General features: G+C 36.8%; 1 protein-coding gene across 1 annotated transcript in view; it reads right to left on the bottom strand.

The window, feature by feature from the left end:
* The window catches only part of CEP162 (centrosomal protein 162), a 450,005-nt gene that overhangs the window by 420,180 nt on the left and 2,824 nt on the right, over positions 1–27,001 (bottom strand). Inside the window, exon 3 of the mRNA XM_053710490.1 lies at positions 20,984–21,119. Within this exon, the coding sequence (XP_053566465.1) occupies positions 20,984–21,119 (136 nt within the window). The remainder of the gene's footprint in view (positions 1–20,983; positions 21,120–27,001) is intronic.

The following is a 27,001-nucleotide window of genomic DNA, read 5'->3' on the forward strand; positions in this document are numbered from 1 at the left end:
TCTATTAGTAAAATGCTTTTAGGAAAAGCTCTTTAATGTTTTTCAGCAGCATATGTTGTGAGGACCCATGCATCAGCATTCGAACTCAGAGAGTTGGCGGTGGTGTGTACTGTATCTGTGAAGACTTACACATTCTGTGCACCAGCAGTGGCTTGTATGTATGCCACTGAAAAACAGAAATTATTATAAGCATATTTGCTAATAGAAGAATATTGAAAAAATGCTTCTATTTCAAATTGAAATGCACCCATGCACATGTCAGTTTTGACCTATCCCTTTAAAATAACTAGCAACAAAGAAGTTCAAACTACACGTTCTAAATATAAATGCCATGATGCTCTCAAGCTGCAGGGTAGTAGATAGAGGAGTAATTTGAGGAAACACTTCTTTACAGAAAGGGTGATTGATTCATGGAATAAACTTCCTCAAGGGGTAGTAATGACAAACACTGTGGGGACTTTAAAAATGCCTGGGACAAGCATAAGACTATTCTACAAACTAGATAAGTTTATACTGTTAGGTAATATCGGGCAGACTTGCTGGGCCTATGGCTCTTATCTGTTGTCAATATCTATGTTTCTAAATAAAAGAGACGAGATAGATATATCTTTTTAAAGTACCTGTGAGTGCCCTTAAGTCATTTGTGAGAATATATACAGTTGTATGCAAAAGTTTAGGCACCCCTGACAATTTGCATGATTTTCATTTATAAATAATTTGGTGTTTGGATCAGCAATTTCATTTTTAACTATCAAATAACTAAAGGACACAGTAATATTTCAGTAGTGAAATGAGGTTTACTGGATTAACAGAAAATGTGCAATATGCATCAATGAAATTAGGTGCATAAATTTGGGCACCCTTGTCATTTTGTTGATTTGACACCTGTAACTACCTAGCACTGATTAATTGGAACACAAAATTGGTTTGGTGAGCCCATTAAGCCTTGAACTTCATAGACTGGTGCATCAAATCATGAGAAAAGGTATTTAATGTAGCCAATTGCAAGTTCTTCTTCTCTTTGACTCTCCTCTGAAGAGTGGCAACATGGGGGCCTCAAAACAACTCTCAAATTACCTGAAAACAAAGATTGTTCAACATTATGGTTTAGGAGAAGGCTACAAAAAGCTATTGCAGAGATTTAAGCTGCCAGTGACCACTGTGAGGAATATAGTGAGGAAATGGAAGACCACAGGCACAGTTCTTGTTAAGGCCAGAAGTGGCAGGCCAAGTAAAATATCGGAGAGGCAAAGGATGGTGAGAACGGTCAAAAACAGCCCACAGACCAACTCCAAAGACCTACAACATCATCTTGATCCAGATGGTGTCACTGTGCATCGTTCAACAATTCAGCACACTTTGCACAAGGAGAAGCTGTATGGGAGAGTGATGCGGAAGAAGCCTATTTTGCACACACACCACAAACAGAGTCGCTTGAGGTATGCGAACGCACATTTGGACAAGCCAGCTTAATTTTGGAAGAAGATGCTGTGGACTAATGAAACAAAGATTGAGTTATTTGGTCATACCAAGGGGCGTTATGCATGGTGGCAAAAGAACACAGCATTCCAAGACAAACACTTGCTACCCACAGTAAAATTTGGTGGATGTTCCATCATGTTGTGGGGCTGTATGTCCAGTGCCGGTACTGGGAATCTTATTAAAGTTGAGGGTCGCATGGATTCCACTCAATATCAGCAGATACTTAAGAATAATGTTGAGGAATCAGTCACAAAGTTGAAGTTACGTCTGGGTTGGATATTTCAACGAGACAATGACCCAAAACACTGCTCAAAATCTACTTTGGCATTTATGCAGAGGAACAAGTACAATGTTCTGGAATGGCCATCCCAGTCCCCAGACCTGAATATCATTAAAAATCTGTGGGGTGATTTGAAGTGGACTGTCCATGCTCGGCAACCATCAAACCTAACTGAACTGGAGATGTTTTGCAAGGAGGAATGGTCCAAAATACCTTCATCCAGAAGCCAGACACTCATTACAGGCTATAGGAAGCATCTAGAGGATGTTATTTCTGCTAAAGGAGGCTCTACTAAATATTGATGCAATATTTCTGTTGGGGTGCCAAAATTTATGCACCTGTCTAATTTCGTTTTGATGCATATTGCACATTTTCTGTTAATCCAATAAACCTCATTTCACTACTGAAATATTACTGTGTCCTTCAGTTATTCGATAGATCAAAATGAAATTGCTGATCCAAACACCCAATTATTTATAATTGTCAGGGGTGTTTTGCATATAGCTGTGTATGTATATGTATATATATATATATATATATATATATATATATATATATATATATATATATATATATATATATATATATATATATATATATATATATACTGCTATTATCTAATTTGCTTTATTCTTTAGATATCCTTTTAAAAGAAATAGCAATGCACATGCGTGAGCCATTCACACGAGGCATCTGTGTGGAGCCACCAATCAGCAGCTACTAATCCTATCTAGATATGCTTTTCAGCAAATGATATCAAGAGAATGAAGCAAATTGGATAATAGAAGTAAATTTTAAAGTTGTTTAAAATTGCATGCTCTTTCTAAATCATGAAAGAAAAAAAAATGTGGGTTTCATGCCCCTTTAAGACCAATTTCAAATTACTTATGGTTTCTGAAAAATTTCAAACTAGTAGAATAATTAATAAGAAAAAATAAATTAATAAGAAAAATTAAAAGTGATCTCTATACATCTACGTGAATTTACGTTTGGCTACCATAAATATATATACATTTCCATAACTGAACATAAAACCTTACGCATTACTTTAAACTTCTGTCCCCTGAATAAGGACTTAGTGACCTGACTCTTTGTTCTCCATTTACACAGTGTAAAAAGGAAAATTTAAAGTAAAAGTTTCACTTTAGTTGTCAGCAGGTACAATATTATCAGCATAGAAGAACCAAGCACAGAGGGAATTGTGGTATTCCCTCATATAGAATATGTTGGAGATTGTTTTGACACTAAGCAGAAAGCCAAATGGTTCTGGTAAAACTCTATTGGAAGAATGAAGCTCGCTTAGCAGCACAGTGGCCCCAGTAAAAAACTCAAACTCAGTACAGCATCCCCCAGGCAACAGGGACAGATAACTGGAGGTCCTAGGTATTCAGTACCTGCTTTCCCCCAAGCCCCAACTGAAGGCTAACTTTACTGCAGAAGAATGTTGGATGCTCTGTGACAGATCTCTTCAGTTGGGCAAGCAAGCTCAGCTGTGAGCTTTTAAGAAAAGAAAACACAATCACTTGAGGTCAACGAGTGCCTGAATAGTGAGGAAACCGGTCTTTCAAGAAAGAAAAAAAGTGAAGCACAAGTACTTAACAGTATTCTCAGAGAAAAAAATTGGTTAGCCAATTAAAATGCTGAATAATCAGAGTAAAATGAACCCACTTGTACAATGTAAGTCAATGGCAAGTAAATAAGTTAGGTTCCAGGCTTCTGTCAAAATTGATATTAGTAATGTAACATTATAACAATATATATTATATAAGATTCTATTCTATATAAAGCCCTTAAATTAATGCTCCATTATATCATTTTTTGTTACAGTTCACTGTACTAGCTCTTTAAGAAAGCAAACAAATGGCAAACTACTCTCATGTGCTGTACACAGCATTAGTGCTGTACTATAAATGCAGGTGGCAAATACTCTTCTGCAAATCTTTTGTTGTTCAGCTAAGAAGCTCATAGAACAACTTCCTCAATAGTGGTCACATGATCACTTGGTTTGAGAGATTCTGATAGCACTTAGTAATTGGGATACTGACACATTTTTTGTTTGTGTTGAGCCTTCGTTAATTGTTTTTTGTGGCTTATTAGGTGCTATGTATCAGGCATTACTATTTTCAAATTCAGTCAGAAAAACTAGAGACAAAAAAAAGTAACTATTTAAAGGGACAGTCTAGTCCAAAATAAACTTTCATGATTCAGATAGAGAATGTAATTTTAAACAATTTTCAAATTTACTTTTTTCACCAATTTTGCTTTGTTCTCTTGGTATTCTTAGTTGAGAGCTAAACCTAGGAGGTTCATATGCTAATTTCTAAGCCCTTGGAGGCCGCCTCTTCTCTCCGCACATTTTGACAGTTTTTCACCACTAGAGGGTGTTAGTTCATGTGTGTCATATAGATAACACTGTGCACACGCACGTGGAGTTCAGGTAAGCCAGCTCTGATTGGCTAAAATGGATGTCTGTCAAAACAACTGAAATAATGGGGCAGTTTGCAGATGATTAGATATAAGGTTATCACAGAGGTAAAAAGTGTATTTATATAACTGTGTTGGTTGTGCAAAACTAGGGAATATGTAATAAAGGGATTATCTATCTTTTTAAACAATAAAAATTCTGGTGTAGACTGTCCCTTTAAGCACTCAGTTGATCTCAAAAGTGTGTTATACGTGGTTGTACCGTTTTAAAAAACAAAACTTTATTGTGAAACAATTAAAAAGTAGGTACATTTAAAAACCATTCTTGTATCTAATAGCATAACATATGTTTAGATTTGTATATATGGCTGTATTAATCCTAATTCAGCAAGTTAATGAACTGGTTTCATTCACAATCTAGCTATTTAAATAATGAATATTAGTAGATCAAGGTTATTTTATTATTTCCCTTCTGCCAACTATAACTGCAAACTTATACATTATCCTTCAGTGTTTCAAATAGTAACTGGCAAATCTACTGATCTATTGGCATATACACATATAGCAATACTGTTTCTTTAAATATTTTATGTTTCTTAATGTTATATTTGTTACGTTTACAAGTATAGTGTCAATATTATATATTAACCCCTAAGTGTTGGGGGTGCTCATGTATTCAGGAGAGCTTTTCTGCTTATCTTTAATCCTCTGTATGTATTGGTACTGTTTCTTTAAATATTTCCATCAAAGTTTATTTTACCTTGAGTGAATATATATATGCTTTATGTTACCTAATAAAGTTGTTAAAGTGAATGTAAAGTTTCATGAATTAGTGCCCAGTTTTTAAAAATACTATTAAAAACAGGGACACTTTTATTCATGAAAGTTTACATTGCAGCATATTTTTAAAAATACTTGCCTTTTTCTTGAGCAAAGCCGGAGTGGCGATCCTCCGCTCGCAGAACTTACGTTAGCAATGGCGAAACCGGCTTCCTCCAACCATGGTGTGCACCCCAGAGCGTCCATATTGTGAGGCCACATCGTGATTGGAGGAAGCCAGTTTCATCATTGCTGTGCTAAATACAGCATGAGAAGCGGGCGGAGTATCGCTAATCCGTCTTTGCTGAAGAAAAAGGCAAGTATTTTTAAAAATATGCTGCAATGTAAAGTTTCATGAATGAAAGTGCCCCTGTTTTTAATAGTATTTTTAAAAACTGGGCACTTATTCATGGAACTTTACATTCACAGAATATATAAATTGCAGTCTTGAAAAATGTCATTCTACTTGGAGCTATGCCCAGATATAAATAAATTATTTTGTTACCAAATATATTTGCAGCTTGCTATGCAGAGTGATACATTCTTGTTACAATTGTTTGCTGAAATCTTGGTTTTTATTTATAGTGCAAGTGTACTTAAATGGACATTAAACACTTTGAGATGGTAATATAAAATGATAAATCATTTATATAAAAATAATCTGCAAAATACTTAAAATATTTATTTTGTCCCCTTTTCCTGTAATTCCATTCTGAAATTGTGAACTTTTCAGTCCCTATTAGAAATGGAAGTGCAGAACACTGTTATATTCCACACAGTGAGTGGCTGCACACTCTACTGATCTATTTATAACTGTCCCTAATTGGCCACAGCAGAGAAGGTAACCTAAATTACAACATGGCAGCTCCCATTGTTTTATAGACACTAAAACTTTACAATTATTTTTGTCACTATTTAAACAGCTAATGAAAGTTTTAAAAAATACATCTACATATGTTATTCTCAGATTATTTTTTTCTTTGAATGCATCATTCTATCTAGCATTTATTTAGTGTTTAATGTCCCTTTAATGCATATGCAAGGAATTTCCTTCTACTTTAATTCGGCAGCTTGTATGTTTATAAAAACTTGCCCCAAGTTTTAAATGACTAATTTCAAGTATAATTCATTTCAATTGTAACCATAACTGTAGTATTGATTAATATAATCTATGTTATCTTATTGCCAGCTTGTATATAAATAAAATCCTACTATAAATCAGATTAACATCTCGTAGGTGTTTATATTAGCATCAATTTAACGGCTCTATTACTACCAATGTGAGCCAGTTAAAGATTAATAATGAAACTTTATTAAAAAATAATAAGGCTCCCACCAGCCCTCTCCCCATTCACTTTATATGTTTCACCGGACTTCTGGTTTTCTAAAAACAAAAAAACCCAAAAAGCTTTGTTACACTTTTTACAGGCGCTATTGTAAAACGGTGCAAATTAATCCGGTGCAAAAGGAGGGCTACAAGTTTTTTGTAACCCCCTTGTATGCAACAGGTTGATTCAATTTACTGACTCGCCTAGCTCCCAAGAGATTTTTTTATTTTCTTAGAGTCTGTCAGTACAGCCAATCTGAATTGAGTTGTACGTTTCTATACAGAATTACAAGGTACACTCGAACTTTATGTGCGTAAGCTGCATAACCTCCAGTAACTCATGCACTTATATCAATTGAGTCTACCTGTAAAAAGACATTGCCATCAGGGTACTTAATTGAATATAACAATATAGAGGCTGTTTATTTTGTGGTTAAGAGAGTCTATTAACATCCTGTGGAACAAAAGATAATCACAGTGGTAAAAAGTGTATTTATATAACTGAGTTGGATGTGCAAAACTAGGGAATGGGTAATAAAGGGATTATCTACCTTTTTAAACAATAACAATTCTGGTGTAGCCTGTCCCTTTAACTGCTGACATGGTCTTTTGCTAAAAGGTGCCAATTCCCTTTGTGATCTGCTGATCCACTGTGATACAGAACAGCTTATGTAGCAAAATCTAGTATAAATTTATAGATTCAGAAGATATATCATCTCTGCCTCTGACTAAATGCTACTCAATCAAGAAGCACAAGTACAAATAATGTCTGATCAAAGTAGACCCAACAGCTTGGTAAACTGGTTTGAAAGAGAATCAATCAGTTTAGCTTCAGGATGCTTAAAATATGTATAGTCCTTTGCATTAATGATAGTTCATCTGTTTAATTCCTCACAAAACTGCAAACAGAACTACAGAATTCAATTTCCAAACCACAACTATTATTTTTTCTGAATTTGCAAATGGAGTGTATAGCCCCCCCCTCCAAAAAAAGGTATAAATCAATTTTGCTTCTGCCGTTTGCAAATTCAGGGAATGCAGTACTTTAAATTACTTAAAGAGATACTGAACCCAATTTTTTTATTTCATGATTCAGATAGAGCATGCAATTTTAAGCAACTTTCTAGTTTACTCCTATTATCAATTTTTCTTTGTTCTCTTTGTATTTTTATTTGAAAAAGCAGGAATGTAAGCTGGTCCATTTTTGGTTCCGCACCATGGATAGCGCTTGCTGATTGGTGGTTGCATTTAGCTACCAATCAGCAAGCGCTACCCAGGTGCTGAATCAAAAATTATTGTGGCTCCTAAGCTTACATTCCTGCTTTTTCAAATAAAGATACCAAGAGAACGAAGAAAATTTGATAATAGGAGTAAATTAGAAAGTTGTTAAAAAATTGCATGCTCTATCTGAATCATGAAAGAAAAAAAAAATCTGATTCAGTGTCCCTTTAATAGGCTGAACAAAAAGTCAACTACAAATGTATAGTCAGAGAATAAACAAGACAGCAGTAACTTCAAATGTCTATATACTCCAAAATATCTATGAAGACCTGATTTGTGTGTCTTTTCTCCATGTGTAACCCTGGTAAAGTCTGCAACATTTGAATGTTTCTTCTGTTTTAAATATATTCTGCGACGAGGCTCTTTCAGAAGGAGGAAGGAAAAAAAAGACTGAGTGAAAGGAAGAAAACAGTGGAGAAAACAAAATGCAATAAAAACAGAATGTTAAAAGGAACAATGATAAAACAAAGTTTGCATGCATGTATTAAAGAAAGGCATTTTATTGAATGACAAGGTCATGGGTGGATGCTTGAAGACCCACGGACATGTGTTAGTATGAAAGAATACAGACCTTAGTGAAAAAAAAGGGAATGCATGGGTAAAGGGCATTTGAAGTGAGCAAGAGAAGTAATAATTAATGACTGTTAGATGGTAGAGCAGAGTAGGAAAGAAGATACAAAAAAAAAAAAGTAAAAGGAATATGAAACATAGGTAAAAAAGTAAATAGAATAACGGTAAAAAAGGAAAAGTGTGGAGAGGGAGGTAGAACAGATAAAATAATAATAATAATCCTGGGCTACCGAATATGGGGCCAGTTTACAAATAACAATAGTTTGTGGAACTTGCATGTAATGGTTTACTCTCTTTACCTCGCCACACTGGGATATTAATTAATTTTAAACTGTTATCCCCTGTTTACATAGGTTTTATGCATAAAAACATTCATATTTTCATTATAGGTGGCAGCCATTTCAAATGGCAAAATAAGGGTAAAAAAAGATATTTGTAACAATTTAATACACTCCCGCAGGTACAATTGGTAGTTAGGGAAAACACTAAAGGGAAGAAAATGTTACAGTGCAATGTCGCTTTAAAAGGGACAGTCTACTCCAGAATTTCTATTGTTTAAAAAGATAGATAATCCCTTTATTACCCATTCCCCAGTTTTGTATAACCAACCGTTATATTAATAAACGTTTACCTCTGTAATTACCTTTTGTATCTAAGGCACCACAGACTGCCCCCTTATTACAGTTATTTTGTCCAACTTTTTAGCCAATCAGTGTTGACTCATAAGTAACTCCACGGGAGTGAGCACAATGTTGTCTATATGGCACACGTGAACTAGCGCTGTCTAGCTGTGGAGAAACTGTCAAAATGCACTAAGATAAGACGAACCTTCAAGAGCTTAGAAATTAGCATGAGCCTACCTTGGTTTAGCTTTAAACAAAGAAAACCTAGAGAAGAAAATTATAAAAATAAATTGGAAAGTATTTTAAAATTGCATGCCCTATCTGAATCATTAATTAATTTTGACTAGACTGTCCCTTTAAATAAATATCCAGAGGGGGCGGAGCTAGCTCACTGAGAGGCAAGACTTGTTCTTACAGAGCTCCGGCTTATACTAGAGATATAAAGTATACTAAAGTTAATTTGGAGCAACAAATTAGCCCTAAAACTACTGATACTAGCTGTTATTAGCTACCCGAGCGACTATTGGTGCATCTCCATAGGAAACACTGATCTTTTTGAGAGCTGGGAAGTTCCGTTTCGGCCTTGCCTTCGGCCCACTGACGGAGATAACGGGAGTAGCTGAAACCCTCCCTCCTGCGTCCTGCCCTTGAGGCAATCAAAACACTTGCCATCTGAGGTGTCAGCGCTGCCATCCGAACTTGCAAATCTTGCCGAAGCTACGGACTCCTAACATAGATCTCCTCCACCCTGCACGGCCCTCCGGGCGCCATCTTTCAGCGTGAACAGCTGCACAAACCTCTCAGAGGATTTAGCGCAACTCTTCGCTCAGATCACAAGCTCACCTTCTGACTATACCTTCCATTTCAAGAGAGCTCACAGAGTTCTAAAAGCTAAGACAAAGTCCGGTCTACCACCAAGGGATATAGTGATTAAAATTACTTTCTTCCCAGACAAAGAGAAGATCCTCCAAGCTGCTAGAAAACAACCCACATTCAAATTTCAAGGCAATGTGATACAATTGTATCAAGATCTGAGCCTACGGACTTTGCAAAGACAAAGTGCAGTAAGACCCCTTACCTCTTTGTTGAAAAAACAGCAAATACAATACATATAGGGTTTCCCTTTTGCCTTAATCATAACGAAGGACACCAAGGTAATTACCATCAAGGAGCCAGAGGATATGCCCGAAGTGTGTGGGGTGCTGGGTTTGGAGATCCCCCAATTACCTGAGAAAGAACCATCCCTGACACACAAGTTTATACCTACACGACAAGAGGATCAATCAATATGGCACAAATCCCGACATAAGAAGTTAAAGACAAAAGAACCCAGAGATTAAGAACTTTAACCAACGAACTCCCCTTACCCGTTGGGACTTAGGGGAAATAGACTTTTCTTATCTGGGACTACTTCCTGAATGACTAAGTGGTAGAACCAGGCTATGTATAATTTACAAGTGAAAATGTAGAGCTGATTGCTATTTATTATACAGATGTTTGCTCTAGGTCCCTTAGGCTAGGTTACAGATGTATGACACATATTGTCTAATGCTCTTTTATTAGGATACAATTAATGTGACTAGACGGGCTCCCCCAGCCCTCCCCTTCGTAAGGGGACAAATGGGGAAAATCCAACATTTACGAAGTTGTTTTTTTCAAATGTATTGTCCCAATGTTGGGGATACGAATTTGATTATTGTTTTCACCTGTTTGACATGTTTTACTACCCCAAATGTTTTTTATCCTTTCAGCGACGCTTTTGCGGCGCACTCCTGTAGGTTCCCGGCTCCGAAGACTAGCAGCGCAGAATCAAGAGGGTAAATATCTGTGTTTACAACACTCCCAGAGCAGTGCAGAGAGATAAGGACAATACATACAATGTCTAATATACACTTAAAGGGACACTGAACCCAAATGTTTTCTTTTGTAATTCAGATAGAGCATGCAATTTTAAGCAACTTTCTAATTTACTCCTATTATCAATTTTTCTTTGTTCTCTTGCTATCATTAATTGAAAAAGAAGGCATCTAAGCTTTTTTTTGGTTTCAGTACTTTGGACAGCACTTTTTTTATTGGTGGATGAATTTATCCACCAATCAGCAAGGATAACCCAGGTTGTTCACCAAAAATGGGCCAGCATCTAAACTTACATTCTTGCATTTCAAATAAAGATACCAAGAGAATGAAGAAAATTTGATAATAGGAGTAAATTAGAAAGTTGCTTAAAATTTCATGCTCAATCTGAATCATGAAAGAAAAATTTTGGGTACAGTATCCCTTTAATATCACATAATGTCAGAGGACTCAATACTGACACCAAACGGAGAATAGCTATGTCTGAATACACATCCCTAAATGCCAATGTTCTGTTTTTGCAGGAGACACACCTCCTTCAGGCTAACATCCCAAAATACTGGGCAAAACATTTCAATACACACTATCACGCCACAGCAGATACAAAGAAAAGAGGGGTTTCAATCCAGATACATTCTTCCATTAGCTTCACTCATGAAAGCACAATAGCGGACCCGGGGGGCCGATACTTCATAGTCAGAGGACAGATGCTGGACACAGAGGTTACTTTATGTAATATATACACCCCCAACGAAAACCAACATGATTTCTTCAGACACATCTCCCATCTTTTAACACAGTGGTCTCAGACTAAAATCATACTGGCAGGAGACTTCAACATTACTATGGTCCCTCATACATCGGTTAATAATGTCCCCTTATCTAGTAAACAACACAGACACAATAGATTGGTCAAATCGATACAAGACTCACTTGCACCACATGCTATGATTGATACCTGGCACACACTGTATGGGGTGACGAGCGACACTACGTTTTATTTGGCAGCACACAGAACTTACATACGGTTGGATTATGTTTATGTTAGCCAGATTCTCCACTCAAAGCTCCTCTATACACGCTTGTGTGTGGTCAGAACACTATCTTATCATTAAAATTGGGTGGGATGCGAGATATTCAACGTAATAAGACATGGACATTTGATCCAACTCTTTTGAAAAACCCACAGAGGTATGATAGCATCTCACAGGCATTGGTGGAGTTCTGGGGGATAAACATAGATACTACAACCAACCCCGTAAACACTTGGGCGGCACATAAAGTGGTGATAAGAGGTTGACTTATACAGGAGAAAGCCAGACTAAATCAACAACACAGAAAACAAATGAGACAGCTTCACGAAGAGATAGACAAACTAGAGAGACAACACAAATTGACAAGGAGGGGGACGACTCTACAGACTCTTCAGACTAAAAAGGCCACGCTGGCAAAGATACTAAACTCTCAGACGGCAAGGGCAATCCAAAAATTGAAAGCACACTATTTCATTTATGCTAATAAGCCGGATAAATATATGGCCCACATCCCTCTTATAGAGACAGACCAGGGGACGCTGACGTCCAGCCCACAGACAATAGTGGACAAGTTTGCTATATTTTACAGCAAATTATATGACGGACAGAAGGTCACACATAGCACAGAAATGGATATGCACACTAACGAGTTTCTTGCAAAGTGCCCACTAAAATCACTTACTAAAGACCAAACAGATAGCCTTAATTCCCCGGTCACTAGTCTAGAGGTATTGAGTGCAGTGAAGGACCTTAAGCCCGGTAAAGTGGCAGGCCCTGGCAGTTTTCTGGGAGAATATTACAAGCTGTTTCCACGTCTAACCAAATTCTGTAATTATATCCTGGAAGGGAACCCTATCCCAAGAGAGTTATTGCTAGCAAAAATAGTGGTGATCCCCAAACCCGAAATGCCAGAATTACAGACCAATATCATTTATAAGCCAGGACTTAAAGCTTTTTACCAAGATCATAGCAAACCGAATAAAGGTAATTCTCCCCGGTTTGATACACCCAGATCAAGTGGTGTTTATTAAAGATAGAGAAACTCCAGACAATAAACACAGAATCACCAATCTCATTCATCACTTAGAGAGACAGTGGACGCCTTCTCTGCTGTTATCGCTGGATGCGGAGAAGGCGTTCAATAGAATTGACTGGAGATACATGATGTTGGTTTTACAGAGGATGGGCTTCGACAGTTCTTTTATGGCAGCAATCCGAGCAATTTACTCTTTTCCCCAGGCCCAGGTAATTGCGGGGGGCTATAAGTCTGATACCTTCCCTATTCTTAAAGGCACGAGACAGGGGTGCCCTCTGTCTCCCCTGTTAATCGCGCTCTGTTTTAACCAATTGGCAGCGAGCATAAGAGTGTACCCAGACATAGCGGGAGTCAAAATAGCACAATCAGAATACAAACTCGCCTTGTTCGCGGACGATATTTTTACTAACCATTACAAAGCCCCTCATATCCTTACCCAATTTATAAACAGTATTAGACTCTTTCTCGGCTATTTCAGGTTACAAAATTAACTTAGATAAATGTGAAGTTCTTCCCATAGCCATTCCTTACCAAACTCAGAAACTACTGGAATTAAACTGTGACTTCAAATGGGTCAAGCATACACTTAAATACATGGGGATTAACCTTCTGCAACAGATACAACACTTGTACAAATATAACTACCCACCATTATTACGAAAAATTAGGCAAGACATCACAAAATGGTGCAAATATATCTTCTCATGGCTAGGAAGGTTAGCGGCGGTGAAAATGACTATATTACCCCGACTACTGTATTTATTCAGGGCACTGCTGATAGGGATTGTCAAATCAGATATAGACAAACTAGACAGATCTTTTAGCTTTTATCAGGGGGATAAAATCAGCTAGGATATCTAAGTCTTTAATACACCAACATAAATCGTTAGATCATAAATTAATAGGTCCTAATTTGATGGATTATTATAGGGCAGCTAGGGCAGCGCAGGACGCAATGTTGCTGAAGAGGTCGGAGGAAACCAATTGGATTGCTTTAGAGACAGAACTAGAAGGGAGGGGCGACCCGGACTCCATTCTTTGGAATATACAACAGACTAGAGCTAATGTTAGCTCACCTGTGTGCGTCCCTGGGGAGTGAACAATTTAACTATGGACGAAACTGAGGAAGAGAGAAGATATTTTCCCCAAAAATGTCTTATTAACGCCAATTAGGTATCTATTACAGGGGGACAAACATAAACACCTACAGAAATGGGAAAACAAGGGCCTGTACAGAGTGGCCGACATACTAGAGAGTGGGTCGGTTTTGTCGTTTTCCCACTTACAGGAAAAAATTGGACTCCTCAAGTTACCCTGGTTCGTTTATTTACAGCTACAGTCCTCTCTCCGAAACTTCCTCAAAAATGCACCAGGCAAGGTGTCTACGGTGTTAGAGGCCTCCGGCATCAGTCCTTATAGGTTCAACCAAACACTCTATATTTAGGCTTTATGTGGCAATTCAATCCCCCCCCCCCAAACACACCTAAAACCCACATCATGTTAACGTGGGAACGAGAACAAGACATAATAAAAGATAGACAGGAGTGGGAAACATTATTCCAGTCAGGAGATAAAGGCCTACTAAGCGTTGACCTGAAGGAAAACACAATGAAAACAGTCTTCCGATGGTACTTAAACCCAGTTAGGACTTCTCGTATGAATCCCCAGGGGAGCGACTTGTACTATAGGGGCTGCGGGAAAAAAGTACATATAAACATATGTGGTGGGATTGTGAGATCATACAGGAGGTGTGGAGGAGACTATCTTCGTTTATAGGTCAGCTGATAGATGAGGAGTTTACCCTTACCATACAACAGGCACTACTGCATGAACCCATAGATGTTTTCCATAGATACCTTAACACCTTCATTAGAATTCTATGCACAGTCACTAGAACATGTATCGCAAGATACTGGAAGATAGGGGCTCCGTCATGGATGGAAATATACAATAAAGTACAACACACATATACCATGTATGAAGAGGCAGCAGGAATTCTAAACAATAGGGAGGTCATACATAAGATATGGTTCTATTGAATATGTAGACAGGAGCATTCACTAAGAGTCCTAACTTAGATTGAGCCGATGTTGAGATGCAGGAGTGTAACATGGAACAGATGTCTTTATTTACAAGGCACTTTGCTTTCTACAAGAAGGTCACTGTTTCTTTCACTGTAACTTACTGGTGGGGAAAAAGGTAATTTTCAATTATGTCACATCCTTAAAACAATATAAATGAAAAGTCTGAATTTCAAAATAATTCTAGATTTTCTAATTCCAGATTTGAGGATATGTACCAGTAGTAAAATATATGTCTTTAATTGTATTACCATTCAATTTTTCTTCCAAACAAGTTGTTAATCTAGATCTCACTAGAAGTGATTAAATATTTTAAGCAAAGTTTTCTTGTAAATCTTTAACCTTTCACATACTGTTAAAAAATAAGTTTAAATATAACTTTAGTAAATAAATATTTTAGGTATACATGTGTATTTTTAACTCAACAGAAGAAAACATCCAGCGAAAGTTAAAGGGACAGCTTTTTTTAGTTTTAAAACTAAAAGGAAATGTACACTCAACGCCCAGTTTATTAGATATACCTGTTTAATTGCTTGGTAACACAAATTGCTAATCAGCCAATCACACGGCTGCAACTCAATGCATTTCGGCATCTAGATGTGATGAAGACGACTTGCTGAAGTTCAAACCAAACATCAGAATGGGGAAGAAAGAAAATTTAAGTGACTTTGAACATGTCATGGTTGTTGGTGCCAGACGGGCTGGTCTGAGTATTTCAAAAACTGCTGATCTACTGGGATTTTCACACATAACCATCTCTAGGGTTTACAGAGAATGGTCCGAAAAAAAGAAAATATCCAGTGAGCGGCAGTTGTGTGGACGACAATGCCTTGTTGATGTCAGGAGTATGTGCAGACTGGTTTGAGATGATAAAAAGGCAACAGTAACTCAAATAACCATTTGTTACAACCAAGGTATACAGAATACCATCTCTGAACGCACTACACGTCGAACCTTGAAGCAGATGGGCTACCGCAGCAGATGACCACACTGGGTGCCACTCCTGTCAGCTAAGAACAGGAAACTGAGGCTACAATTCGCACAAGCTCACCAAAATTGGACAATAGAAGATTAGAAAAACGTTGCCTGGTCTGATGAGTCTCGATTTCAACTGCAACATTCAGATGGTAGGGTCAGAATTTGGCATAAACATGAAAGCATGGATCCATCCTGCCTTGTATCAACGGTTCAGGCTGGTGGTGGTGTAATGGTGTGGGGGATATTTTCTTGGCACACTTTGGGCCCCTTAGTACCAATTAAGCATTGTTTAAAGGCCAATGCCTACCTGAGTATTGTTGCGGACCATGTCCATCCCTTTATGACTACAGTGTACCCATCTTCTGATGGCTACTTCCAGCAGGAAAATGCACCATTTCACAACGCTCAAATCATCTCAAACTGGTTTATTAAACATGACAATGAGTTCTCTGTTCTACAATGGGATCCACAGATCTCAATTCAATAGAGCACCTTTGGGATGTGGTGGAACGGAAAATTTGCATCATAGATGTGCAGCCAACAAATCTGCAGCAACTGTGTGATGCTATTATGTCAATATGGACCAAAATCTCTGAGGAATGTTTCCAACACCTTGTTGAATCTATGCCACAAAGAATTAAGGCAGTTCTGAAGGCAAAAGGGGGTCCAACCTAGCAATGTGTACCTAATAAAGTGGCCGGTGAGTGTATATTTGTGCAATACTGGTATGTAGATAGAAACTTGTTGGCTAATAAATATAACTATCACAAATTACAAAATGGGACATGGAAGTAAAAATTTGCGCAATAAGGGGGCAATAAAGTCAAAATTAAACTTTAATGAATTGGATAGAGCGTGACATTTTAAACAACTTTCAAGTTTACTTCTATTATTAATTTTGCTTAGTTCTCTTTGTATTCTTTGCTAAACAGTAATCCTAGGTGAACTCAGGAGTGTGCACGTGTCTTTAGCCATCAGGCAGCAGTGTTTGCAACAATGTTTATAGTAATGTTATACATAGTTGCAAACACATCTGCCATAGAAAGCTAGACACACTCTATGGCAGCAGAGTTTGCAACTATGTATAAAATTGTTTTAAACATTCTTGCAAACACTGCTGCCAGACAGCTAAGGATACGTGCTCACCTGAGCTCACCTATAATTTACTTTTTAACAAAAGGATACCAAGATAATCAAGCAAAATTGATAATATAAATAAATTTAAAAGTTGTTTAAAACTGCACACTATATAAATTCTGAATGTTTAACATTTACTTTACTGTCCCTTTAAGCACTATGTACCAGGAGGGTATGCAGAGGGAGCTTTCAATTGTAGGAGCTTCAGTCACTCTATGGTAAAGGTCTTTGGTAAAATAAGCTACTGAAATGACAGCTGTATAGCTAGAAGCATTGTTTAATAAAGCAAACTTTTTGAACACAAACTGAGAAGTGCATCCATTTCTAGATAGGAAACATTCAAAAAATATGTGTAAGTATTAGTAAGGAAGATCTGTGAGTATTCCCTGTTGTCACTCAGAACTACCTGCTACAGCCTCTATAAGCCACTTGTAAAACATTGCTAAACAGAACACTTTCCCATATTGTTCAAGAAACATGTATGCACTTATGGAAAGTAGACATAAATATGTTAATTCTGAATTGCAAAAAAAAACACCACACTATGCAATGCATATTGATTAATTATTAATGATCATGAAGGCACGTTCCTCTACAAGGTCAATAAATGTAGACGCAAGCACTTTGAAACACACTGTCATAACAAATGTTTGGTCTTAGCATGCATGGAGACTATAAAACCTAGTCACAAAGGTGTGATCTTATTTGAAGGTTTCCAAGGCAGATACAATGCTGCAAGACAGAGGGTTCACGCTTTACAGTTGCAGTTATGGTAAATTCTAGTATAAGAAAATATGTAAGTCCTATCCATAGAAAACCAGTCACCATCTTGTTTTAAGAACACGCCAAGCTGGAAACATCCCTTTAACAAATAAAAATAAATATTGTTAAATACAATACTTGTGAAAGTTTAAAAGTGAACATATCAGACAAATGGTACACAGTCTACCCATTATGCCAATATATAATATGCATTCAGATTGTTTAGAGCAGTGGTATGGATAGAAACTGATTACAACAGGTTTCAATGAAAGTTGATATTGCGTGATCCCGTTTAAAACCAGGGTATGAAGATGCCAGTACTGTCAGTGGCAAACACGAGAGTGACTTAAAGTGATAGTAAAGTAAAAGATTATTAATCTATGTTTTCTGATATGTATATGTCCAAAATATTACATTTTTAATAAAGCCATTCACATTTTAACATCATGAATGTTCCAGCACTTAATTTAAAAAGTATATGATTTACCATCACTTTGAAATCAGATATTAAAATAAAAACTTGCCTTTTGTGTATGTTGGGGTCCTTATGTGACTTTTTCTGCAGAACCCCCCCCCCCCCCTTAGCTGTAAAGGATATCACGTACATAACACATATACATATGTAAATGTGTTACCACTCCACTTAATACAGCTTCGAAAATAGGGATGAATGGAGCTGTAATAAATTGATACCATACATGTTAATAGACATAAAAAGTCTCTTGTGGCCATTTCAGAGACTTTTGCACATGTGCAAGATAATGCCATGAAATACTTGCAAAGATGCCCAAAATGCCCTTGTAAGGACTTATCAAGTGTCTAGAGGTGTTGAATTTGAATAGTCAAAACTGGTCTCGAAAAGACATTGAAAAGTCCTTTGAAAATCAATAGTGATCGTCGAGAACTTTTCAGTCACATAATAAAAATAGGGCTTTTAGCAAGAATCTGATTGCTTCATGGTAATGTGTACGATCGGGACAAATCTAGTGCATATTGCAAAAATATTAATAGGTACAATCTAATGCAAAACTTTGCATGCTCAAATTTGTTACAGAATGTCACTGTTGCATTGACCAGGATAAAATATAACTTTTATTTACAAATTTGGTTAAAATGAACAATGGTTTCCAAATCAGCAACAAAGTGATGAGTAGGTGGTGAGACCCTCCGTAACTCACTGACGTGTTTCGGCAATAGCCGTAGTCAGGGTTCTTTAATCAGCTCATACTTTTTATACCTTAAAACATGCTGCCATTGGCTATAACAAAGTACCTCACTAGCATACTTCCTCCATTTCTTTAGTGCCTACAATCTAATAGCACTGATACTCCTATATTCCTATACTTAAAAGCATTCTTATATTAAACTATAAGTGTTAAATGCGAGTGTAAACAATCAATTAAATGATTAAATAAATTCCTAGCAAAACTCCTGGGTTCAATCCTAGATAACATACTTAGGTAGACTGCATATACCAATAACCCTAAACTAATCCATTCACTGTGCTGTCAAACATTAACACTCAGAGTCAACCAGACTTGGTACATTTCCTCAATTATTCCCCTTCATTGTTTCTTTACAGGTACCCATCTAAGAGTGATTCCCAACTTATGGACATTACCTATATTACAATGTACATCTTTATTAAAGTGAAGGTAAAGTTACCCTCATCACTATCTAGAATATCATTCAATGTTTAAAAATAATATGACTTTAATTCATCATATTTTATATAAATAGTTATAAATATATTACCTTTATAATCCTATTTATATCCATCCCCAAATTCAACCCGTAATTTCTTTTTTTTTTTCTCCTTTACATCACGTTTTTCATATCCAATTGATTTTTAGGCCGTTAGGCAGCCGTCAACCGAATTCATCCGCCCCTTTACTCGTCGCCACATGCGCACTTTAATTTTTCTTAATCTTCTCAACCAAGCGTGCTCCAGTTTCGCGCATGCGTCCCACAGTCTACCTCATCGCCTCATCGTCTTGTTAACAGTCTGAACAATCAGAGCCAGGAGCTGCATTTATTGATATTGTTGAAACGTTTCTTAAAAACATCGATCTATTAACTCTGTTTGCCCAATGGTACTATTGATTTTATAGTACAATTGGGCAAACCGAGTTAATAGATCGATGCTTTTAAGAAACGTTTCAACGATAGCAATAAATGCAGCTCCTGTCTCTGATCGTATAGTACTGAATAAATATACCTATTCATTCAATACTATAATACAAGGCAAATTGGCGTATGCGCATTGTAAAATAATAGGAGAGTAACGCATGCGCAATTTAATCCTGGGTCGTGCACGCGCATTTGCGAGGCGTAGAGACGTCACAAAATGCAGAAGGAAGTAAGGGCTTGGCAGGAGTCGGGAGACAAATGGTAGGGATTTTGAAATTAATTTTTAACAAAAATATTTGAATATTAATTTAAAAAAAACTTAGTGACTATTATAAGTTGATAGTGAGAAATGGTTAAATTGATTAAACAAAGGATAACTTTACCTTCACTTTAACAATAAACCATGTCCATATTTCCTATCTATATTCCACTTGCTTATCTTCAGCTTTGTGGGAATCATTATTTCAATAAGACCATATTATTTAAAGTAAATATCATCTAATATCCTTTTGTGAATACTCTAACTTAATAAATGTGAATTTGAATATTCCCCATCTCATGTTTTGTAAAAGGGGTATTGGATACACAGACTTGAGAGCCTACAGGTCAGATTTTTATCTCACTGCCAAAAATGTATAACATAATTTTCAGAGTTTAATCCATAAAGCACCCTGGTTCCCAATATGTGTTTTCAAAATACTTCTTGCTTAGCAAATAAGGCATCCCTGTCACCTCCTCTCTTCCTAGATTGTATGACCTCTATCACTGTCCAAACTAAGGTCTGTGTCTCCTTATGTCTGGTTTTGAAGTGATGTACCAAAGGAGTTGACAGTGTTCCCAATTTTCTATTGGACAAATGTTCCCGTATTCTGGATCTGAATTCCCTGGTAGGGAGGCCTACATACTGCACAGGTAAGTAGACATATGATATATGTTCATCTACAGTTAGAAACTCCCTTTAAGAACGTATACTAGACAGAAACCATTATAACTTATCTCAGTTAGGACTATTTTTTGTGGATGCATGTAGAGTGGGTGTATCCTACATAAAATAATAACGTGGTACCTGATCACAACCATTATTTATTAGTTTCTATTAGGGTGTGTGGGGGGGGGGGGGAATAGTCACAGAATGAAACAAAAATATTAAGTTTCGAATATCTACCTCCATCATCAGAATCTTCATCCATTGTCCATCTTGGAGCAAAGTCTTTTTTAAGGGGTTTCTTATTTTTTTGTCTTCCAAGATTATCAAGTATAGTAGGCTTATTGGAACTTTCAAAAGAATCATCTGAAATAGACTAAACAAAAAAAGAACTTTAAGCTTTTGAATCTTTTGATTAGAAAAGATTTATTTTAAAACATGAAAGAAATTCTTATTTCTACTACATTATACAAAATAAAACTCACAATGTAGGCTTTTTAATTTTGGTATCTGTTAGTTTCATACAGTGAAAATAACATTTGTCAGATTAAATGTGCATTCTGTTGCAAAATTAAATGCTCTGTTTTGTTCTCACAATAACCATTCTAAATCATTTCTCTTTTATGATCCCGATAGAGCATACAATTTTAAAATTGTTTCAATTTAAGTCTATTATCAAATTTGCTCCATTCTCTCTGTTGAAGAGCATACCTAGATAGGTAGCAATGTGGCAGCAGTGTGTGAAAATGCCTCCGCCATCTAGTGTTCTTGCAGATGTGTACAATTTTAAAGGATTCTTGCACAAATGCTGCCATGTAGTGCATCAGACATGTGCATGCTCATAAGCCTACTTTCCTGCTTTGCTACAAAGGATACCAAGAGAAGAAATTTGCTTCATTCTCTTGGTATTCTTTGCAAACAAGAAAAAGGCTGCCACAGCAGGTCCAAAATGAAAACACAGGTTTATTGAGTCTATGATTAAGCACCACTAGGGGGCGTGAAACGCGTCAGACTACCTACCTGTTCATGTCTGTCAAGGTTTTATTTTTACCATAAACCTGTGTTTTCATTTTGGACCTGCTGTGCACCCTTTTTCTTGTTTGCATTACATTGAGCGGTTGGTTCCCGCTTCCTTTGGCCTTGCATCTACTCTGGGGTTACACGACGGCTGCTTTTTGATGAAGTCATCATCGTGTGACACCACATATCCCTGTGGTACGGAAGCTGGAGCGATTGCGTACTGACCTTCTTGGTATTATTTGTTGAAGGAACATGCACTACTGAGAGATAGCTGAACACATTGAATGAGACAATAAAAAGATGCAAATATGTGCAGTCACCAATGAGCTGCTAGCTCCCAGTAGTGCATTGCTGCTCATGAGCCTACCTAGGTATGTTTATCAACAAAGGATACCAAGAGAATGAAGCAAATTCAATAATAGAAATAAATTGGAAAACTGTTTAAAATTGCATGCTCTGTCTAAGTCACAAAACAAAAGTTTTGGGTTTCCTGTTCCTCTTAAAGGGACAAAATTCATACGCATCTTGGGTGAATTTTGGCTTCCTTTCTAAGTCATCCCAATCAAGTTGAAGTATTTAAACTGATTAAGCTGTCTGAATTACAGATACAAGAAAATGGATAAACACGTAAAAAAGTAAAAGACACAGGGGTCTCAAATGCTTTTATGGGATTTGCATAGTCATTCAATAAGTCAAAATGTAACATACCAAAGCAAAAATTAAAACAGGACAGCCAGATGATTCCATACTGCTAACTGTCTAGGGAGTTTGAATAAAAGCTGAGATGCAGTGCATTACAGCTCCAGGTAAGAACATGGCTAAGTCAAACAGGAATTTCATTACTAAGTGCTTCTAATTATGTCTGCTGCCATATTTAGAGCAGCTTAGGAGGTATCTGAGGTGTATAATTCTGACTATGGATTTAACCCCTCGGCCTGTGTTAGAGACTGTAAAAAAGGGAATTAGTTTAAAAATAAAATGGTGTAACAAAATAGTGCATTTTATAATTAAAGTAAATACAGTTGTGGTCATAAGTTTACGTACCCTAGCAGAATTTATGATTTCTTGGCCATTTTTCAGAGAATATGAATGATAACACAAAAACTTTTTTTTCACTCATGGTTAGTGTTTGGCTGAAGCCATTTAATATCAATCAACTGTGTTTACTCTTTTTAAATCATAATGACAACAGAAACTACCCAAATGACCCTGATCAAAAGTTTACATACCCTGGTCATTTTGGCCTGATAACATGCACACAAGCTGACACAAAGGGGTTTGAATGTCTATTAAAGGTAACCATCCTCACCTGTGATCTGTTTTCTTGTAATTAGTGAGTATGTATAAAAGGTCAATGAGTTTCTGGACTCCTGACAGACCCTTGCATCTTTCATCCAGTGCTGCACTGACAATTCTGCATTCTGAGTCATGGGGAAAGCAAAAGAATTGTCAAAGGATCTGCGGGAAAAGATAGTTGAGCTGTATAAAACAGGAAAGGGATATAAAAAGATATCCAAGGAATTGAGAATGCCAATCAGCAGTGTTCAAACTCTAATCAAGAAGTGGAAAATGAGGGGTTCTGTTGAAACCAAACCACGGTCAGGTAGACCAACTAAAATTTCAGCCACAACTGCAAGGAAAATTGTTCGGGATGCAAAGACAAACCCACAAATAACTTCAGGTGAAATACAGGACATGTGGTGTGGCTGTTTCAATATGCACAATAAGGAGGCACTTGAAGAAAGATGGGCTGCATGGTTGAGTCGCCAGAAGAAAGCCATTACTATGCAAATGCCACAAAGTATCCCGCTTACAATACGCCAAACAGCACAAAGACAAGCCACAAACCTTCTGGCACAAAGTCATTTGGAGTGATGAGACCAAAATTGAGCTTTTTGGCCACAACCATAAATGCTACATTTGGAGAGGAGTCAACAAGGCCTATGATGAAAGGTACACCATTCCTACTGTGAAACACGGAGGTGGATCGCTGATGTTTTGGGGGGGGGGGGGTGTGAGCTACAAAGGCACAGGAAATTTGGTCATAATTGATGGCAAGAAAAAAACAAAATGTTATCAAACAAAACGCCTCATTTTCCACTTCTTGATTAGAGTTTGAACACTGCTGATTTGCATTCTCAATTCCTTGGATATCTTTTTATATCCCTTGTTTTATATACCTGTTTTATACAGTTCAACTACCTTTTTCCCACAGATCCTTTGACAATTCTGTTTCTTTCTCCATGACTCAGAATCCAGAAACGTCAGTGCAGCACTGGATGAAAGATGCAAGGGTCTGTCAGGAGTCCAGAAACTCATTGACCTTTTATACACACACACTAATTACAAGCAAACAGATCACAGGTGAGGATAGTTACCTTTAATAGCCATTCAAACCCCTTTGTGTCAACTTGTGTGCATGTTATCAGGCCAAAATCACCAGGGTATGTAAACTTTTGATCAGGGTCATTTGGGGAGTTTCTGTTGTCATTATGATTTAAAAAGAGTAAACACAGTTGATTGATAATAAATGGCTTCAGCCAAACACTAACCATGAGTGAAAGAAAGGTTTTTGTTTTATCATTCATATTCATTGAAAAATGGCCAAGAAATCAAATTCTGCCAGGGTATGTAAACTTATGAGCACAACTGTATGCCCTTAAAAAGGGATAGTAAGCAACTTGAGATTTATTTATGTTTTGTACATACAATGCTTAAATATGTGTAAACAATTATGTCATATACTTTGATTGTGCATTTTGTCCACTTTTCGTGTAATTTAGCTTTGAAACTGCTGGAGTTTAAGTCCCAGAACTTGAAATGCTCTGTGCTGACGTATCAAGGCTAACTCTGCTGCATACATTTTCCTAATTGGATTTAAATAAGAACAACTGCAAAACAATGCATTTTAGACTAACAATATGACCATGGCTAGCCTTGTTGACTGGAGACTCAAGGCCAGATTGGCTCTTCCAAATAAGGCAAATAGCAGGTGATGTTTGGCAAATGAAAAACAATTGCAGTAAAAAGGATGTTATTTCAAAATCCTTTAGACTTGGCTAATATTTTATTCTATAGCAACAGAAAATTGTTGTAATTTCAGGGTGTTTACTGACCCTTTAATAAACTCCTCTGGCTCTTATAAATATTTTAAGCTCCATGTCATTATATTTATTTGGATTATAGCATAATAATACATTAATGTATTTATTAAAGGGACATAATTCTGCAATGTGTTTGAACATTTTCTCACTGCTCTACTCTTTTCCTATAACTAAGTAGTAAAGTGAAAGTCAACCCTAACGTTTTGTTTTCACCTCTTAGCCAATAGCCATGCTGTAAATCCGGCTTGTCTCCCTATGGCGCGGAATTTCACGCACGCTGTTTGCCAAGAGGTGAAAACGTCACCTCTTAGCAAAACAGCTATCTGCCAGGGGCTGCCTTAGCAGCTCAGAGCGGTGATCGCTTGAAACAAATAAAGCAGCTTTCTGCATGAAGTATGTTATACTTCATGAATGAAAGTCCCCTTTATTTGTTTCAATTCTAGCCAATCATAGCGTTTCACAAACGCTAGGGTTGACTTTCACTTTAAAGTGATTTAAAGTTGAATGATTTAAAGGCCAGTATTTAAAAATACTCTTAAAAACATGTCATTAAACTTTACAATTACACTTTTTAAAAAAAAAACCTTTTTGTTTCTTTAAACACACTGACAATCCTCCCCCCGCATCTCCTTCAGTATTAAGCAGATCGATGACGAATCCGGCTTCCTCCAATCGTTGTTTGTCCCCTTTGGCGTCCAGCTCGTGAGGCACACAACAATTAGAGGAAGCCGGATAATCATCAATCTGCTCAATACTGAAGGAGATAGAGGCGGAGGATCGGCGGCAAGTTTACAGTAACAAAAAGGTAAGTATTTTAAGTTTAATGACTTAAAAGGGACATAAAACAAGTTGGGATAGAGAGAGACACAATATAATATGTACTTTAATTACTTTACCTGCAAATTTATACTGCAGTGCCTCGCCATTAACCCTTTCTTTTTAGTTTCTGAATGGTAAAGCTCTAACTCCCCCACACATTTCCTTCTATGGCTGTATCTATTGTTGTTTTGGTAGAATGCAAAAGTGCATAGGGATTATCTGCTGAAGCATGCCTAGAAGCTGTGAAATACAATGCCCGTGTCTAAACACTGATAAGGGGGGCTGGATTTGGCTGCTCCAGGCAGTTTAGCTATGTAATTAATTTTGCTTATTTTTGAAAATTATTTTAAAATATTTGCCAGCAGTTTTTAAACAATTTTTTTATGCAAACTATTTTTAATTAATTGGCCCTTTTAGAATATACACAGATCTTAACCTGGTTTATGTCCCTTTAAAGTGCCTATGTTTTTAAGAGTTTTTTTTTTAAATACTGGGCTTTAAATCATTCAACTTTACAATCACTTTAAACCAGCCCTGGAGCAGTAATGCACTCTCTCTTCAGCTGTAGATGGCAAGCAATTGAAACACACATATGCTGCTTGTTACTGGCATCTACAATAAGCTAAGCGTCAGCAGTGTAGTTGATTCAGAGCTGACTTAAAGGGACACTGAACCCAAATTTTTATTTCATGATTCGGATAGAGCATGCAATTTTAAGCAACTTTCTAATTTACATCTGTTATCAATTTTTCTTCATTCTCTTGATATCTTTATTTGAAAAAGAAGGCATCTAAGCTAAGGAGCCAGCAAATTTGTGGTTCACAACCATGGACAGCATTTGTTTATTGGTGCTGCCCAATCAGCAAGGACAACCCAGGTTGTTCACCAAAAATGGGCCGGCATCTAAACTTAAATTCTTGCTTTTCAAATAAACATACCAAGAGAATGAAGAAAATTTGATAATAGGAGTACATTAGAAAGTTGCTTAAAGGGACACTGAAGCCACATTTTTTATTTTGTAATTCAGAAAGAGCATGCAATTTTAAGCAACTTTCTAATTTACTCCTATTATCAATTTGTCTTCGTTCTCTTGCTATCATTATTTGAAAAAGAAGGCATCTAAGCTTTTTTTTTTGTTTCAGTACTCTGGACAGCACGTTTTTATTGGTGGATGAATTTATCCACCAATCAGCAAGGACAACCCAGGTTGTTCACCAAAAATGGGCCGGCATCTAAACTTACATTCTTGCATTTCAAATAAAGATACCAAGAGAATGAAGAAAATTTGATAATAGGAGTAAATTAGAAAGTTGCT

The sequence above is a fragment of the Bombina bombina genome, chromosome 4 (genome assembly GCF_027579735.1).
Source record: "Bombina bombina isolate aBomBom1 chromosome 4, aBomBom1.pri, whole genome shotgun sequence".
NCBI lineage: Eukaryota > Metazoa > Chordata > Amphibia > Anura > Bombinatoridae > Bombina > Bombina bombina.